The sequence below is a fragment of the Artibeus jamaicensis genome, unplaced genomic scaffold (assembly GCF_021234435.1).
Source record: "Artibeus jamaicensis isolate MK-2021 breed Jamaican fruit bat unplaced genomic scaffold, CSHL_Jam_final contig_1998, whole genome shotgun sequence".
In the NCBI taxonomy this organism is placed as follows: domain Eukaryota; kingdom Metazoa; phylum Chordata; class Mammalia; order Chiroptera; family Phyllostomidae; genus Artibeus; species Artibeus jamaicensis.
This window is the reverse complement of record NW_026521407.1, coordinates 15,993,934-16,012,312: the sequence shown is the minus strand read 5'-3', so window position 1 is coordinate 16,012,312 and position 18,379 is coordinate 15,993,934. Positions and strand designations below refer to the sequence as shown.

Below are 18,379 nucleotides of genomic sequence, written 5' to 3'. Positions count from 1 at the left end.
TTTAAATCTGAAATTCAGTACTTCTTGCCTTCTTGAAGAACTATACATCTGGTAACCTCAGCTTTGTAGGCAGGATGTGACAAAACCAGAAAGGGAGTGATAAAGGCTTCCAGAGCACTGTCACATAAATGACGTAGTAACTCCATTTATGCTACTGGGTAATAACTTCAGAATTATAGAACTCTAGAGGTAAACTGCCACTTTAAGAAACCTTGTATAATGAAACTAATGTTACACAGGAGAAGATTTATTTCATGAAGATGTTAAGCAACATACTGAAGTTCATACTAGATAGAGAGTGATATGGTTGAAATTCATGTCTCCTGTCTTCCCCTGCAGTTTTTGTATTCTACCATGCAGTTTCTCCTATGTTGCAATACAATTTATTTTATGATGTGATATGTTCTTTCCTATATAGCCTATGCATAAGTGTCAATTAAGTACTATGTATGTATCTACATATTCAGCTAACTGATTTGTCTTCTTTGTGAATGGTTGTCTTTTTTGTGACACCTGCACTGGTTGATTTTTTTTAAACCGTTAATTTGGGACAGTTATCACTGGGTTATCTTTTAACAAAAAATATATTTTATAAGGCTCACGGGAATTTATTGTAAGGACTAGAAGAGTCTTGAACATAGCAAATGCTCAATGAATATTTCTGTTTTATTACCAATCTATTATTATCTGATTATGTTCAGGCTAAATGACCATTATAGTACTTTCCAAAAGGTGGTTACATATTTTTATCACCATTTTGTTGCTTTAGTTTCCCATGTAGCACTTAGAATTCTAGAGAGCTTTTGTCTAATTGTATCTGACCTCGTTTGCCCTGTGTAATAAAATCCAGATTATTAATACCACAGTATTTAGGCTTTTGCAAGTTTCTTTTATATCCATTTTCTTAGCATAGGATTTTATTTATATTATTAATATAAATCAGTATAAAATATTCTCTTTTTGATCTTAGAACTATTGGTTCCTGTAAAGATGGCTAATCTAGTCTGATCATATATAGAGGTCCAGATGTATTGAAAAACAGAAGTGTAGGTCAGGGAACACTTGACTTAGCACCAGAAGACCAGAGTGGCTGCTGTGTGTTTCTTATCTCTAATATTACTCTCTTCCAACTTGGACTGTATGCATTTGTTTTGCACAATAATTTATCAAGTTCAGTAATGGGTCTGTATTAATATTGTTTATGTCAGGAAGTCTTTAGTGGGGGGGGGAACCAAACATTTTATAGTTGTCTGTTTTAAATATCAGGATTCTCCCCATGCTGGTGTGGCTCAGTGGACTGAGTGCCAGCCTGTAAACCAAAGGGTCACCGGTTGGATTCCCAGTCAGGGCACATTCCTGGATTTCTGGCCAGGTTCCAGTAGAAGGTACAGAAGAGGCAAGCACACATTGATGTTTCTCTCCCTCTCTTTGTCCCTCCCCCTGTCTAAAAATAAATTAAAATGTTTTTTAAAAATTAGGATTCTTACAGCTCTCAGATGAGGCTGCCATTGTCATATAAAGCTCTTTTGAGTAATTTGAAACCATTGAAAAATATTTGCCAGCTGTTTTGCAGTAATTATAGAAACATTGACTGTGGAGGCTTTCAGTTGAGTTTCTTTTAATTCTTTTTTGTTTCTTGTGGGGTCACATATATCCCATCACCCTTTGTGTGATGCTTTTCTTCGCTCACAGTTATCCTGCTGTCTTGACAGGTACTAAGTGATTTTGGGGGGAGGGGGAGGGTTTGACAGGTTTGCATTCTTTTCTCTTTCCTTATTCAGATCTTCCTGGAAAGAGTTTTTTTTTTTTTTTTTTAAATTTTAAAAAAGATTTTATTTATTTATCTTTAGAGGGGAAGGGAAGGAGAGAGGGACAGAAATATCAATGTATGGTTGCCTCTCATGCATCCCCTGATGGGAACTGGCCTGCAACCCAGGCATGTGCCCTGACTGGGAATCGAACCATGATACTCTGGTTCGCAGGCCTGCACTCAATCCACTGAGCTACACCAGCCAGGGCCGAGTTATTTATTTAAATGAAAGGATAGGTACATCTTGCTAAGTCCTTGAGATATTTGAGTGTAAGTGAAAAAAGACAAGGTAGGAAATGCTTCTAAGGGCTAAGAGTATTCATCCAGAGAACAGTTCTGTTCTGTGGGTTTCATTTTTATTTTCTTATGGAAAATTTGAAACTATACAAAAGAGAATGGTAGTATAATCCAATTCCCATCTAACCCATCATTCAACTTGAACAATTATTAAATTCTGTCACTCTTCTTTCAGTTGTCACTGCCCACATTTTTCCTGGACTTTTTTTCCTCTGTATTTAGAGCAAATCCCAAAAATCATGTATGTTACTTACCAAAAATAGTTTATTATGCGTCTCTAATTAAATTGAACATTTTCTCATAGCCATCATGGCATCATCACGTTCAGTAAATTAACAGCAGCTAACATATTAATCATCTGATTCTCAGTTCATATTCCCATCACCTCAATTGTCTCAGAAACGCCTTTTTACTTTTGGAAGTAAATTAGGTCCACATTAGGCCACACATTGCACTTGGATATTTCTCTTGTCTCTTATTGTGTGACACACACTTAAGTATATTTTACCTGGAATCCATAGATAAACGTCAAGGTTATCCAAGAATCCATTGAAATTTATTATAAAAGTTTGTGTACATACTTTGTTTGTTTAGTGGATCAGAGCATTTATCCAATTCTAATATGGTTCTGTAACACAGTGTATGTGAGAGACCACTGATGCAGACAGGTTGACGTGGTCTCATACGTGAAAGCTTCTAAAGCACATGGAAAAGGCAGTCATTCCTTTTATGCTTTAGGTCACCCAAACATATGAAAGCATATATAGAACCTTCAATTTTTTAAAACATTTTATTGAGGGATAATATACAGGAAATGACTCTTAGAGCCCCCGCCCCTGTGGCGGGGCGGGTCAGTTTACTTTTTATTTTTCATAGGTTTTTTTTTTTTTTTTTTAAATCAATGTATGATTGCCTTTCGTGCGTCCCCTGCTGCGAATTGGCCTGCAGGGAACCGGCCTGCAACCCAGGAATGTGCCCTGACCGGAATCGAACCGCGATTGTCTGGTTTGCAAGCCCCTGCTCAATTCACTGAGCTACACCAGCCAGGGCTTTTTTTTTTTTTTTTTTTAAGATTTTATTTATTTATCTTTTTAGAGAGAAGGGAAGGGAGGGAGGAGGGAAAGAGAAACATCAAAATGTGGTTGCCTCTCACATGCCCCCTACTGGGAACCTGGCTCTCAACCCAGGGATGTGCCCTGACTGGGAATTGAACCAGAAACCCTTTGGTTCCCAGTCCAGCACTTACTCCACTGAGCCACACCAGCCAGGGCCTATTTTTCATAGATTTTATTTATTTATTTTTAGAGAGAGGGGAAGGGAGGAGAAAGAGAGGGAGAGAAACATCAATGTGTGGTTACCTCTCATGTGCCCCCTACTGGGGACCTGGCCCGCAACCCAGGCATGTGCCCTGTCTGGGAATCAAACTGGCAACCCTTTGGTTTGCAGCCTGCACTCAGTCTACTGAGCTACACCAGCCAGGGCTCAACTTCTTTTATTTTTAAATAAAAAGTAATGAAGTATATCTTGCTAGAAAATATCTGATAATTTGTACTAAATTAGATATGTTAAATTGTTAATATGCAACATATATTCTTGGTTCTTTTTAGCCAAAACTAGTATGAACGAAAATATGGATGAATCAGATAGAAGAAAAAGCCCACGAAGTCCAAAAAAAATAAAAACAGAGCCTGATTCTGAGAAAGACGAGGTAAAAGATTCAGATGCAGCAAAAGGAGCAGACCACGGTGAAATGGAAATTTCAAAGATTCCTGAGAAGAAGGACCAAGGTAAGGAGGGTCAGTTGTGGAGGGCTGCCTAAGGGTTATAAGAATGCACTGGATCTAGTTCACACAGCAGGAAAGCTACTGCGTTGTCTCTTTTTGATAGTAGCTTTAGTGAAACATCATCCTTATGCCATGTAATTCACCCATTTAAAGAGTACGATTCAGTGGTTTTTTTGTATTCCACAGTTTTTCACCCGTCACCACAATCAATTTCAGAACATTTCCATCACCTCCAAAAGAAACTCATATTCATTAGCATTCCCAGTCCTCCCTAAATTTCCTTCTCCAGCCCAGCAATTTACTTCCAGTCTCTATGAATTTGCCTAGTTTTACATTCCATATAAATGGAATCATGTAATAGTATGTGGTATTTGTGACTGGCTTCTTTCATGTAGCCTGTTTTCAGGGTTCATCCATGTTGTAAGGAATACTGTGTCAGTATTCCTTCAGTTTTTAAAATGTTTGAGTATTACTTGATTATATGGATATGCCACATTTTGTTTATTCATTCATCTGTTGGTGAATATTTGGGTCTTTTCTACTATTTGGCTATTAGTGAGTAATGCTGATATGAACAATTGTTTACAAGTTTATGTGGACATCAAATTGCTGGGTCATGAAATAACTACATCCAACCTTTTGAAGAATTTACATTTTGTGAAAAACAGTTTTTTAAAAACTAGATAAGCTAGATAGTACATCAGCCTTAAGATATTTTATAAGTATAAAATGCTCTATACAGAATCTTACATGAATTACTGGCATGTGTAATAGCTATCATATATTAAGTAATTTTTTATTGTGGCATTCCATCAGTTTTACATACTAAGAATCTGAACATTTAAACATTTGTAATATGTTGGCTTTTTAAACTTTCATAAACTTGAGCCCCATTTGTTAACCTGTTTTAATCATGTCAAGAACTTTGAATTATATAGCTATTTATATTTGTTCTTGAGTGGAAATTGGTAGTTTTTAAATAAAAATACCATGAATTCCACATTTCAGACTGAAAGTAACACTTATATAAATGTCTTTGTTTCACAGATGTGAAAGAAGTTTTAGATTCTGACAATGATAAATCCTTTAAGGAAGAACCAATGGAAATAGATGATGATATGAAAACAGAATCACACATAAATTGTCAGGAAAGTTCTCAAATAGATGTGGTCAATGTCAGTGAGGGTTTTCATCTAAGGACTAGTTATAAAAAGAAAATTAAATCATCCAAACTAGATGGACTTCTTGAAAGGAGAATTAAACAGTTTACACTGGAAGAAAAACAGCAACTTGAAAAAATGAAGTTGGAGGGTGGAATTAAGGGCACAGGAAAGACCTCTGCAAGTTCCTTGAAAAGTCCGTCTGAGTCACCAGGATTAACAAAAGCAAAAGAAGGGTGTTATAGTGACTTGCTTAGGCAAGAACGAAGCCCTAATGCAAGTAATGATAAATCTGAAGACTTTTTTCGGGGATATTCACAAAGTGATTCCTCAGTTCTGGGAATCAGTGATCCTGATCATACAACAAGCAAACTTTATCCAAAAGATCCAATGTTAGATGACGTCTCCATTCAGAGCCTAGAGACAAACTGTCAGAAACAATATTCTGTTGGAAATGACATAGATGAGAGTCTCTCTGAACCAACTAGTAAAGGCTTGGAACCCAGTAAGATTAAAACAAAGGGAAGTGATTTTCTTATTGATGACTCTAAACTAGGCTGTGCAGATGAAATTGGTACTTTGATGTCTAAGAACAAAAAACCACTCACACAGGAGAATAATGACACTATTGTTTCTCCTTCCCAAAGCCCTTTACTTCCATCAGTATCTAGAAGTACCGATGATAGAGATATCCCATCTCTGTCCAAAGCAATGGACTTTCAAGGGAAAACGGGATGTGACTTTGAATATAATAGCACTTTGGAAAATAGTTCTGATACTTTGTCTATTCAAGACAGCAGTGAAGAAGATATGATTGTTCAGAATAGCAATGACAGTATTTCTGAGCAGTTCATAACTCAAGAACAAGGTATTGAAGGCTTGGAACCATTGAAATGTGAGTCTGTTTCAGATAAGTCCACTGGAATCTGTGATGACAGGCTGCAGGGTAAGGTAACTGAAGCAAATGGTAAAAAACTGAATCAAGAACAGAAATTAGAGGAGCAACCAGTTAATAAATGTATTGATCAAATAAATCTAAACAGTAGCACTGACAAAAAGAATAATGAAAATCGAGAGTCTCAAAAGAAAGGACAGAAAGCAAGTACCTTTCAAATAAATGGAAAAGATAATAAACCTAAAGTATATTTGAAAGGTGAATGCTTGAAAGAAATTTCTGACAGTAAAGTAGTAAGTGGTGATGTTGAACCAAAGGTTAATAATATAAATAAAATAATTCCTGAAAGTGATATTAAGTCTTTGACTGTTAAAGAATCTGCTGTAAAGCCATTCATGAATGGTGATGTTATCATGGAAGATTTTAATGAAAAAAATAACTTGGAAGCCAAATCATGCTTACCGAGATCTTCAGATGCTGAAGGTGACTACCAAGACGGCCTAGAGACCCTCCCATTAACCAAAGAGTCTGAGAGAACACAAACTATTACACCTCCCCCATCTTGTCCAGAAAGTAGTTCAGTGACTCAGGTAGAAGATATGGAAATTGAAAGCTCAGAAGTTAAGAAAGTTTCTCCATCACCTATTACTTCTGAAGAGGAATCTAACCTCAGTAATGATTTCATTGATGAAAATGGCCTGCCCACCAACAAAGATGAAAATGTCAATGGAGAATCTAAAAGAAAAACAGTCATCACAGAAGTTACCACCATGACATCCACAGTGGCCACAGAGTCAAAAACTGTAATCAAAGTAGCAAAAGGTGATAAGCAGACTGTGGTCTCTTCCACAGAAAATTGTGCCAAATCCACAGTTACAACCACCACTACAACAGTAACAAAGCTTTCCACACCCTCCATAGGCAGCAATGTGGACATCATCTCTGTGAAGGAGCAGAGCAAAACTGTGGTCACCACAACAGTGACAGACTCACTGACCACCGCAGGAGGCACTTTGGTAACATCTATGACTGTAAGCAAAGAATATTCCACAAAAGATAAAGTGAAACTCATGAAATTTTCAAGACCGAAGAAGACTCGTTCAGGTACAGCTCTACCATCTTATAGAAAGTTTGTCACCAAGAGCAGCAAGAAGAGCATATTCGTTTTACCTAATGATGACTTAAAAAAATTGGCCAGAAAAGGAGGAATCCGAGAAGTCCCTTATTTTAATTACAATGCTAAACCTGCCTTGGATATATGGCCATATCCTTCTCCTAGACCAACCTTTGGTATCACTTGGAGGTATGTACTTTAAAAAGGTATTTGGGGAAGGGAAAAAGTTGAAAAGAATTCTTTTTTTTTTTTTTTTTTGAGATAATAGAGAAATGATGAGAGGAATATACTTAAAGACCAAAAATGTAAGGGAATCCTTTAAAATGAAATTCAATTTTACTTTTCACAAGACAAAAGAAACGTGATGAACACAGTTGTTTTTGTGGTCTAACTTTCCAAATTATTGCCATGTGAATTACTCATAAAATTGGATAATCACCAATTTTTCTGGAATATTTTTACAGTTGACCCTTGAACAACGTGGGAGTTAGGGGCACCGAACACCCTGTCTTCAAAAATCCATGTATAACTTAAGTCAGCCTTCCACATACATGGATTCCCAATCGTGGATTAAGATATATTTTATTTTTTGTTCCATAATTCGTAAAATTTTAAGATACAGGAAACTTACCTATAAATCACATCAGGTTCATTATAATATGGAAATCTTCCTAATATTTATTTGCATGATAAACATTTGTTCTGGAGTTCTCTTATGTATGTGAGTAAAGGTAGTCTCTGAGATTGCTTAGGGATTTTTTTTAAACCCAGAAATAGTTGTAATTTAAAATTTCCGAGTCATTAAGCTTTGGGGTGTCATAGTGTATAGTATTGGGGGTTGGGAGATCATGTAGTTTTATAGTGGGAAACAATCTTACTTTCTTATCTTTTATACAATGTATAATATAAGTTGCCTCTGCCCACAGAGGGACTGAGTTACGAATAGTGCCCAGTTTTCTTAAATCCCAGCCCAGTACTTTTTCTGCTGTATCACATTTCACATATTTATCCTCGCTTTGTCCTTTTTCATGTCCTTGTCTTTTTTCCTGTTCACCCATAGAGTTGAAAAGGATAGAACATAAACATAAAGAGTTTTATAGGACATGCACAGAAACCAGGAAGGATCTCAGTTTTGCAGTTATATTTGGTTAGCTTTCTGAAATTGATTACTTCTGCAAGTTACTGAGCAGGCTTCATTTCTGTGTATCTTTGATATGGTCCCAGTTTCTTTAAGTTAAAAATCATGCTTTTTTTTCTTTCCTTTATGTGACAATTAGCTAGTATTATAAAAGACCAAGAAAGAGTGTAAATGAGTACTCTCTATAAAGGAATTAACTTATTAATATGACCAGTCATAGTTGGTTTGACCAAGTTTTTATAACTCATCTTTTGATTTGAATTAAAATATCATCACTCCATTACACATTCAATAGAGACAGCTGAAAAGTACAATTTCTCTGCAGGGCCTGCAATGAAGGATTTGCAGAATCCTGCAGGGAATCAAGGAACTCTTCATTACAGTTCATGGATTTGTAGGATTACTCTGCACTTTTCTGCTTTCTTCATTGAGAGCGGTCCCAAAGTGTATCCTTGACTGTCCTGCAGGTAACTTCTTTCCCACTGGAAAAGTTACTATGTACAAATACTTTAATTAAAATGACCTGGCAGTGGTGGAGGCAGACCTTTCTGCTTTCTTCTATTATGAAATGGAAGATAGACTCAACTGGGAAGCATTTTCTTTGGATCAGTTCCGCTCAAGCGTTCGTTGCCCAGGGCCCCTTTTTGCACAGCTGGGTTTCAGGAACCTTGTGTTGTTGTTTTAATATGCACTCTGGACACAATTTGTATCTGTTTAGTTAATTGCACATTTTTTAAATGGAAGGAAGTACCTTCCTGTACATTTTAAACAGATACTTCCTTTAAATGTATGCTAACATCTTAATTTGCTGAAGTTGAAAGAAATAATCCCTTTTGTCTAACAGAGGCATGGGTGAATATGTAAATTATTCGTGTCTTTACAATGCAATTTTAAAAAATGTATAGCTATAAAAATATGCACGTGAAATGCATTTTTGTACTCACACTTGAATAAAACATTTCTGATGTTCAGAGTAGGAGCTAAGAATGCCAAAGGTGCATATTCGATCTTTATTAATGTTAAGGCTGAGCAGTATTGAATAAGTAAAACTTGCCTCATCCACTCATTGGAGCTTCTTTTGCCCTCCACACTGTCCATTCCCTTACTCCTTTTTCCCCAGGCCTTGATTCTGTGTTTTATTATCACTTTGAACTCGTAGTTGTCTCCACAGTACTGCGGGATGGATCCTCCTAAAATGCAGATCTATCCTGTGAATATTCTGACTGAGCTGACCAAGCATTTAAAGGGGATTTGTTAACTCCTGCAGGACTGAGATGGGGGAAGCATTTGTCACCTGTCCCACCTGTCCCTCACGTCTATGAGAAGTACTTCCCTTTATGAACCACCCAATACTGATAAGTTTCAGAGGCCTTAATATAGATTACCTTTTATGCTCATAATTCTTCCATTTTGCGTAGCACATTCTGGCTCTGCCTTTTCTCTTATGCCAGTTTCATCTCTTTCTGTACTTCTACACCCTTTCCTGCCAGCCATAGCACACCGGATGTGGTTTTCGGGAAAAAGTGTGTGCTCCTCTATGCTTTTCTCTAAGCATATGTGTGCTCCTTGCTCTCAGTCAGCTACCCCCACATCTGTGATGTTTGAGAACCACAAGCAAAGCTCTGATCCTCAACCCAGAGCAAAATCAGATATTCCTTACTTTGTGTTTTTCCTTTGTTATAGTTCCTGAGGACACAAGAACAGTTTATAATGTATTTCTGTGTCCTAGCTCCTTTCACTTAGTCTAACACATAAAAGGCCCTCAAATATTTTTTGAATGAAGCAATGAATGAACAGGCTGATAACACAAAGTTTGTTCCCCACATGATGTTTTCATTATATAATAAAGGTACTATAAAGTTGTTTGTAAAGAGTGGTAAGAAAAAGAAGGAAAGAGAATGAGACTTCTTTCCAAATAATGCATCTAAACTTTCCTAGGACATTTCTATAGCATGTAGTCTGAAAGTGACACAGACTTACCCCCTCCTAGGTAATCCCTGCGCTAGTTAACATTTGCCCTCTAATTAAAAAATTAATCTGTGCAGGTCAGAGGATTCACAGGGAGATAACACGACAAAGAGAATAATGGTGTCACCTGTGGAGATGGGAAATTAAGTTGCAGCAACTTTTTGGCTCCAGCTTTCCCTTTCTTGCATTTTTCCAACCTAACATTAATAATAGAAAGCATTGCCTCCCAAATTATCTAAGATTTACCTTCTACCTCTGTTAGAAGAGGAAATTAAGTTGTATAGGATTTTTCTTAGTGAACTCAACCAGTATATTTATTTAAGTATATAGAAATGTCAACAAAGTGTTTAATTACACAAAGATCACTAATAGAGACTTGACAACCTAGGCCTGCTTTAAAGTGTTTTATGGTTAATTCTATTTTAGAACAGGATATTCATTGTTGTTTTGAAATGTGATTTTAATGTTATTTTAAAAGGAATATCTAAAATATTAGTGAGTTCACACATAGTGTTTAGAAAAAACAGAGATTCTGTTGACTCTTGATTAGTAACTAACACAGTATGTCCTTTTTTATTCTTCACTGTAATATCCCAAAACTACACTAATATTGGTAAAGTGTTTATTAGTATTAGCAATATTCATCATATAGGAGTTATGTTTTGCACAGCCACCAGTTGTATACAATTTTTTCTATTTGGAAAGGTCTTATTGTCCTTGCATAGTGTTTTGGTTTTGTTCTGCTTTTTGAGAAAATATAAACATTTCTATTTTGTTTTAGCAAAAATCAATGTTAAGATTTTATCTTTCTTCAAAACTCTTAATCAGATTTGTAACAATTTATTTCTATATGCTCTTAATAATTTTTCTAACAAATTTTGGGACTAGGCTAAATTTATAAAATCTTCATAAGTTTTTGCCCTATCTTACAATGAAGCATGCTTGATGTACAGATTTATATGGCATTTGAAGTGACTACCAATCTTTTTTAAGTTGTTAGATGCTTGTTATGCCGAGGGAGAAAAAAGTTCTTTTATTTAGGGACATATAATAGACAAAGTGCTTATAAAACTGTATTGTAAATATTGAATGAAGATAAAAACAGTCCTTTGGCTTCATAGAGTGGGTGTATGTGTGTACACATCTACATATACATGTTCTTCTTGGGTTTTTCTTTCAGGTATAGACTTCAGACCGTGAAGTCCTTAGCTGGAGTAAGTCTTATGTTACGGTTGCTGTGGGCGAGTCTGCGATGGGATGACATGGCAGCCAAGGCTCCTCCAGGAGGAGGGACTACCCGGACAGGTACGGGGTTTCAAAGGTTTTTCTAGGTTAAGCTTAAAGAGAAAATCACTTGACAGTTTGCTTAATTTTAAGCATATCTGTTACTTATTAAAATATAAAATATTATATTTAAAAAATGCAGCTTTGCTAAAGTTTGGCAGCACATGCTAGGAAATCCTGGGGGCAGGTAAAGGGGGTTCAGATGACAAGGTGAGTCACTTATGTATGAACCAGTCTGAATTTTAAAAAGATGCTTATTATTGTAGAGCAGCTATTTTGAACCAGTGTGCTGTAAGAGTTTTCAAGAACATTCATTACCTTCCCTGACTGGTGTGGCTCAGTGGGTTGGGTATTGTTCCGCAGACTGAAAGGTCACCAATTCGATCACCAATCAGGGCACATGCCTGGATTGTGGGTTTGGCCCCTGGTTAGGACACATATAGGAGACAGTAAATCACTGTTTATCTTGCACATGGATATTTCTCTCTCTTCCTCCCTTCCCCTCTTTCTTAAAAAAAAAAAAGCATAAAAGTTAATGGTAGTCCGCACTGGTAACAAATAATGTATAAAGCTCTTAAAAAAAAAAGAATACCTGACTTTTTAGTCAGGGGCACTGACCTCTTTTCCCTTAGATTGTCAAATTAAAAAATGACAACAGCCAACATAGGAGTAGCCGTTTGGTACGAAAGAATTAAATTTAAACCTTTTTTGGGGGATCAGATCAGCAAAAAAAAAACCCTTTTTTCGGTGTGTCACAGAATTGTAGTAATTGGTTTATATGTACCATGAGATGAACAAGGTTGAAAATTGCTGCTACGAGATAAAAATCATTTAAACTACAACATCGGAAGCTCTCAGCTTGCTGCTTTTCTCCTAGAGTTGTCATTTAGGATGAGTTTTGCCACCAGGAACTAAGCTACCCCAAACAGCATTTTGCTCAACTTAGAAATTTCCAGTGAGAAAGAAACTCAGTATGAACTGCTTTTTAACAGTGATTCTGTGATCATTAATCATATGTTTTCAACAGTTTATTCCATGTGTGTCTCTTTTTTAAAGTGGCAGATGTTGTACCTTTTTAGTCCCTGAGTATTTTAGTTGGTTATTAATACTTCTTGAATTAAATCACCATAGAAACATCTGAAACTGAAATCACAACAACAGAAATAATTAAGAGGCGAGATGTTGGTCCGTATGGCATTCGATCGGAATACTGTATCAGGAAAATCATTTGCCCCATTGGAGTTCCAGAAGCACCAAAAGGTAAGGAATTGAAAGAATTTTGTTCTTTCATTATTAACCTATTAGCCACATTTTTTATGAATTGAAATTTGATTTTAATGTTTCTTTAACTCATTATTTAACTTCTCAAAAAGATTATTTTTATGATACCATAAACTATTATATTTTAAAATGATAATTAAGTAGTGAACATAGCAAAATTCCACTAGGCATACATTGATGCCTATAGGCACAGTGCCAAGAGCAGGGAGGCTAGAAAGAGCTATAATAAATAATACCTCTTACATAATTAAGCTGTGGAGTGATTGACACTGGACTACCCTCTCCAACAGGGTAGCCACCAAGTCTGCCTGGTTTCTACCACATAAGTGGTAAAGGAAGATTTGTTGACTCACGGGTTAAAGCTACTGTAAAATACTTCAGTGTTCAGAATAGAAATAATATATAAGAAGTTAAGGAGTTACTCAGGAAACACAGAGCATCTATATGGGGGGTACGGGGTGGCAAATGCAGATCCAAAAAAAGAATGAGATCAATCCTTTATTCTCAAGGAAGCAAAGGAAAGTTATAGTATTACAATAATATACTTGAGAATCAAAACTATTAAAACTAAAAAGAGTTCAGTAAGGTGTCCCAATTCAGGATTTATGGACAAAAATCAGTAATTTTATTTTATATGTGCAATAAAAGTACTTATGGAAAAAATCTATTAAGAAATGAGGAAAAAACCCTGGTTGAATAGTTCAGTTGGGTTAGAGCATTGTCCTACTGTGCTGAGGTTGCAGGTTTGGTCCTTCCCAGTCAGGGCACGTATAAGAACCAACCAGTGAATGCATAAATGGGTAGAACAACACATCGAAGTTTCTCTCTCTTTTTTGAAAGAAAGAGAAAGAAACTAGTAAAAGGAAAATGCTGCTCCTAGGTAGAAACATACTATTTTATATATTTTATAAAGGTCAGTTGTCTCCAGGTACATAAACTTAACTTTTGAATCTTGATTGAATTAACTGAAAAGTTTGTCCTGGAGAATAAATACCTGAGAATGGCCTTTTTGAAAAGAACACTGTTAAGCCCTGGCTAGTGTAGCTCAGTGGATTAAGCGAGGGCCTGTGAAGCAAAGGGTCACCGGTTCAATTCCCAGTCAGGGCACATGCCTGGGTTGCAGGCCAGGTCCCCGGTAGGGGACACATGAGAGCAACCACACATTGATGTTTCTCTCCCTCTCTTTCTCCTTCCTGTCCCCTCTCTCTAGAAATAAATAAATAAAATATTTTTTAAAAGAAAAGAAAAGAACACTGTTAAGGGGTACCTATCCTAGTACATGATGAAACATTAGAATAATTAAAAGATTGCTGTTCTGGAACAGTATTAGATAGCTCAGTTGATAGGCAGAGACATAGATGGAAGAAGGATTTTCTGACCTGTCCTTAGTCTTGACCCCATAGCCTTTGGTGCAATCCTGAAGGCAGTCTCCTTAAATCACTTTTCTTTGGCTTTTGTCACTTTGTAGAACCTGGGTCCTCCTGCTTTTACAGTTTCCTTCTGTTGTTTTCCTTTGATTCTGCTACTTCTTATTCCCTGAACATATGGGAGGGTCCAATACTTGGACCTTTCCCTATTTTTTTTTTTTTTTTGAAATTTTATCATTAGGATATTTTACCTATTTTTAGTATTTCAGGATCTCTTCATTAATGTTGGTAACTATCAAGCCACCCCCTTCTTTAGTGCCTTGATGGGAAAATATAGATCACCACAGTTGTACATGGCAAGGATACCCAGCCGAGCTGTGGGAAGAACGAGCCATGCTTCTTGAAGGAAGTCATATCCATGTTAGGGTCTGAAGGATAAGTAGTTGTTGGTCAAGTGAGGGGTGGAAGGCTAGGAATAGTATTCCAGTCAAAGGGAACAAGCTTCAGAAAGGTCCATAGGCCTTCGTATTAGGTGCCCATGAGCCTTGACCCACTTCCTGCTTTTGTTAATAAAGTTGGATTAGAACACAGCCACACTTACTCATTTATATATTGTGTTTGGCTCCTTTTGTGATGCAAAGGCAGAGTTAAGAAATTGTAAGAGACCATCTGGCCCACATAGTATTTACCATCTGGCTTTTCAAGAAAAAGGTTGGCAATCCCTGCTTTTCATGATATATTAAGAGGAGATGCCAGAAGTACTGTAATTTTCGGAGCTATATTGCTTAAAATACTCTGATTTCTTTTCTCAAGAAACACCAACACCTCAGAGGAAAGGCCTTCGATCAAGTGCATTGCGGCCAAAGAGACCAGAAACACCCAAGCAAACTGGCCCTGTTATTATTGAAACCTGGGTAGCGGAGGAAGAGTTGGAACTATGGGAGATCAGGGCGTTTGCTGAGAGGTAAGAAGCAAATGGCTAACACGTTATCAGATATTTGAAAATTTTATCACTTCAGAATTAAAGAATTACCTTCTTAATACTTTATTCAGTGTGTCCTATGTTACTCTACCTTTTGATTTTAAGTACTAGTTGTATATCATTTATTATGGCCCTGTGCTAATTTTATATATCAATTTCTAATTATCTTAATTTAACTTTTATTTTTAAAATAATTTGAGACCTCTTCATCATGTAAAGGTCAACCAGATTTCAGTTAATATTAGATGCCAAATAACCTAATAGGGTAGTTTCTGATAAGTTCCTCCTTTTTTTCCCTGCAGAGTGGAGAAAGAAAAGGCACAAGCAGTTGAGCAACAGGCTAAGGTTAGTGAACAGAAGAAGGCAGAGGACTTCAAGGCCCAAATGGAGGCTCACCTCAAACAGCAGCGGTTGGCTGCCCAGCAGGTGGGGGAGTTGGTACCGGTCCCACCTGGCAGTGAATTGACATTTCTAGCGAACGTCATGCACACTGAAAGCACAGTAATTATATATTCATGTGGTTTCATTTTTAAGTGTATCTCACATATATCTTAATTTCATTACTTGAAAGGAGCTCTGTGGATACACCAAGCTGTAGTTTTGTAAAAAGTATACATATTTGGCCCTGGCTGGTGTAGCTCAGTGTATTGAGTGTGGGCCTGCGAACCAAAGGATCGTGGTTCGATTCCCAGTCAAGGCACATGCCTGGGTTGCAGGCCAGTTCCCAGCAGGGGACACACAAGAGGCAACCATACAGTGATATTTCTCTCCCTCTCTCCTTTTCTTCCCCTCTAAAGATAAATAAATAAAATGTTAAAAAAGAAACAGAAAAAGAAAATATATATATTTGGGGACAACATTTGAAATAAGATTTATTATCTTTATAATTTAATGGGTTGTTTCTTGTTTTTTTTTAGTTGTAAGTTTCAAAGGTAATTCTTTTCCTGCAGATGCACATAAAAGATAACTACCCCTTTTTTTTTCTGTTAAAGAGATATTATAAAAGGTTTTGGCCATGTTGGATGTGTAGATGAAATAGATATCTGTCTGTCTATAATAACATCAACTTAAGCTACACATAACTTAAAAAATTACATTTTATATAAACCAGCTTTTTATTCCAAACCACCTTTTCCTCTCACATTTTATAAAACTTTTTTTTCAAATTCTTAGCTTTTTTTTACATTGGTTTACTATAGGGTCATTATCTTTAATTATATCAAAGTTTGAAACAGTAGTACTTTTGGATTCTGTTCATTCATAGAAAAACTGGCTGGTGGTTTTGTTTTTCATTTCATGAGTGTCTTGTCATCTTTACAACGTAACCTAATGATTTACTTTTTAAATCTTCTGTAAAATGCTTGTTTACAAAGATAGTCGACAGGTCCAATTTTGAAGACAGCCTCCGGAAAGAACTGCTAGATATGTGTTCAGTTTTTTTTGCTTCCTTTTTTAAATTATTTCGATTATATGATGCATCTAAGTATCCAAAACTAAATTCCTTTTCTTCTGAGGAATGAGAAATTATGTGAAATACCTCATGTTACTCAGGATCAGGGATGTATATAAAAGTCCTAAGAAGATTGGGTGGGATGTCATTGATGAGTAGTTTCCAGTGGCAGGAGATATTTCAGAATTGAAATTGGATCTTGGCTCTACCATTGACTAGATCTGGCTTTGGGCCAATTTCACAGCCTCTCTTGAGTTTTAGTTTCTGTATCTTTAAATCACAATGCCAGCACTTTATATTGGTTTGGTCTGAGCATTAAATGAGATAATGAAGGTAGCCCTGACCAACTAGGCTTAGTGAGTTGGACACCATCCAACAAAGCAAAATGTTGGCTATTCCATTCCTGGTCAGGGCACATGCCTATTTTGCAGAGCATGTTCCCGGTTGAAAGAGTGCAAAGAGGCAGCTGATGTTTCTCTCACATATCAATGTTTCTCTGTCTCTCTTTCTCCCTCCCTTTCCTCTCTCTCTGAAACTAAATAAATAAAATCTATTAAAAAAAATAATGAAGGTAGAGTATCTGCTACCAGCTTTGTAGTCCATGCCACCTATTTTTATCTGTGTAAGCTTATACCATCACATTTGTAAACTGTCAGGAAATGGCAGCAATCTATGATAAAAGGTACACAGGTTGTCTTTAGTAACTGTATAGTCTCAAAGATCAGATTATACCACTCTATACAAAATAGTCCAAAGTATTTTTTGGTAAAAGTGTTTGAACTCAAAAATAAGACTAGGAAAATTGTTTTATAATATTCAGATTGTTTATCACAGGTTTGCCATATTGAATAAGATGTTTAAACATCGACATGTTCTTTATGATTGGATAAATTAACATTATGGTAAACCATAAATCTTTCACAGTTTATATCATTTGTTATCTTCCCTAAATACCACTGCTGAGGAGCAAGGTGTTCCTGTGTCTAGTAAGTTTGTCCGTGTCTGTTATTTTCAGTCCAAAAGCTGGGACATTTCTGCAGGCTGAAAAAAACTTGATAGTGCTTTTAATTACTTATTATGAAAAACTTACTACTTTTAGTAAATTATGATGTGACTTAGAGTCATAAAAATATTTTCAACAGGAAATTAAATTCAGGGTAAATTTATATGGGCATCTTTTCAAAGTAAAGTATTTTCAAAATTTGGTGCAGTTTCTTACACTGGGAGAGACTGTAGCTGTACTTACTGCAGAATGGTATTTAGAGCTATTTTGGTTCATGTTTTCCCTCCCTTACTTTTCTAGAAACGGTTGGAACAGCAGAAGCCTACAGTAATTTCAGCTTCCGCAACTTCTCCAACAAACAGTACAACTAGTACCATCTCTCCAGCACAGAAAGTTATGGTGGCCCCCATAAGTGGTTCAGTTACACCTGGAACTAAAATGGTACTAACTACTAAAGTTGGATCTCCAGCAACAGTAACATTCCAGCAGAACAAGAACTTCCATCAGACCTTTGCTACATGGGTTAAACAAGGCCAATCAAATTCAGGTACAAAATCGTGATTAAATTAAAGATTACTTTCATTCAAGAAAAAGATTTGCAATCAATTACCTGCTGAAATAAAACATTTTTTCAGAAAATTGTTTTTCTTCTGCAGCAGATTGAGCAAACATGCTGTAACAGTTGGCTTGTTACAGATAATATTCATAATATTACATTACAAAACTCCTCTCTTAAATTATTTCACTTTCAACATTTACATAGTTCATTTTGATTGGAGAGGATGATTATTTTATTTTATTTTTTTAATTAATTTTTTGGACAAAATGAACCACATTTCATGCATT

The 18,379-nt window shown here is 36.2% G+C and overlaps 1 protein-coding gene across 17 annotated transcripts in view; it reads left to right on the top strand.

Moving 5' to 3' along the window:
• Nucleotides 1-18,379, top strand: part of BPTF (bromodomain PHD finger transcription factor) — a 137,903-nt gene that overhangs the window by 79,054 nt on the left and 40,470 nt on the right. For 13 of the 17 annotated variants that reach the window (XM_053655507.1, XM_053655505.1, XM_053655498.1 and 10 more), the window contains 7 exons: nucleotides 3,715-3,894; nucleotides 4,939-7,249; nucleotides 11,347-11,471; nucleotides 12,582-12,710; nucleotides 14,912-15,062; nucleotides 15,383-15,506; nucleotides 17,834-18,080. In XM_053655507.1, the coding sequence (XP_053511482.1) occupies nucleotides 3,715-3,894; nucleotides 4,939-7,249; nucleotides 11,347-11,471; nucleotides 12,582-12,710; nucleotides 14,912-15,062; nucleotides 15,383-15,506; nucleotides 17,834-18,080 (3,267 nt within the window). The remainder of the gene's footprint in view (nucleotides 1-3,714; nucleotides 3,895-4,938; nucleotides 7,250-11,346; nucleotides 11,472-12,581; nucleotides 12,711-14,911; nucleotides 15,063-15,382; nucleotides 15,507-17,833; nucleotides 18,081-18,379) is intronic. The other 4 variants (XM_053655488.1, XM_037128020.2, XM_053655515.1 and 1 more) reach the window with 1 other exon arrangement.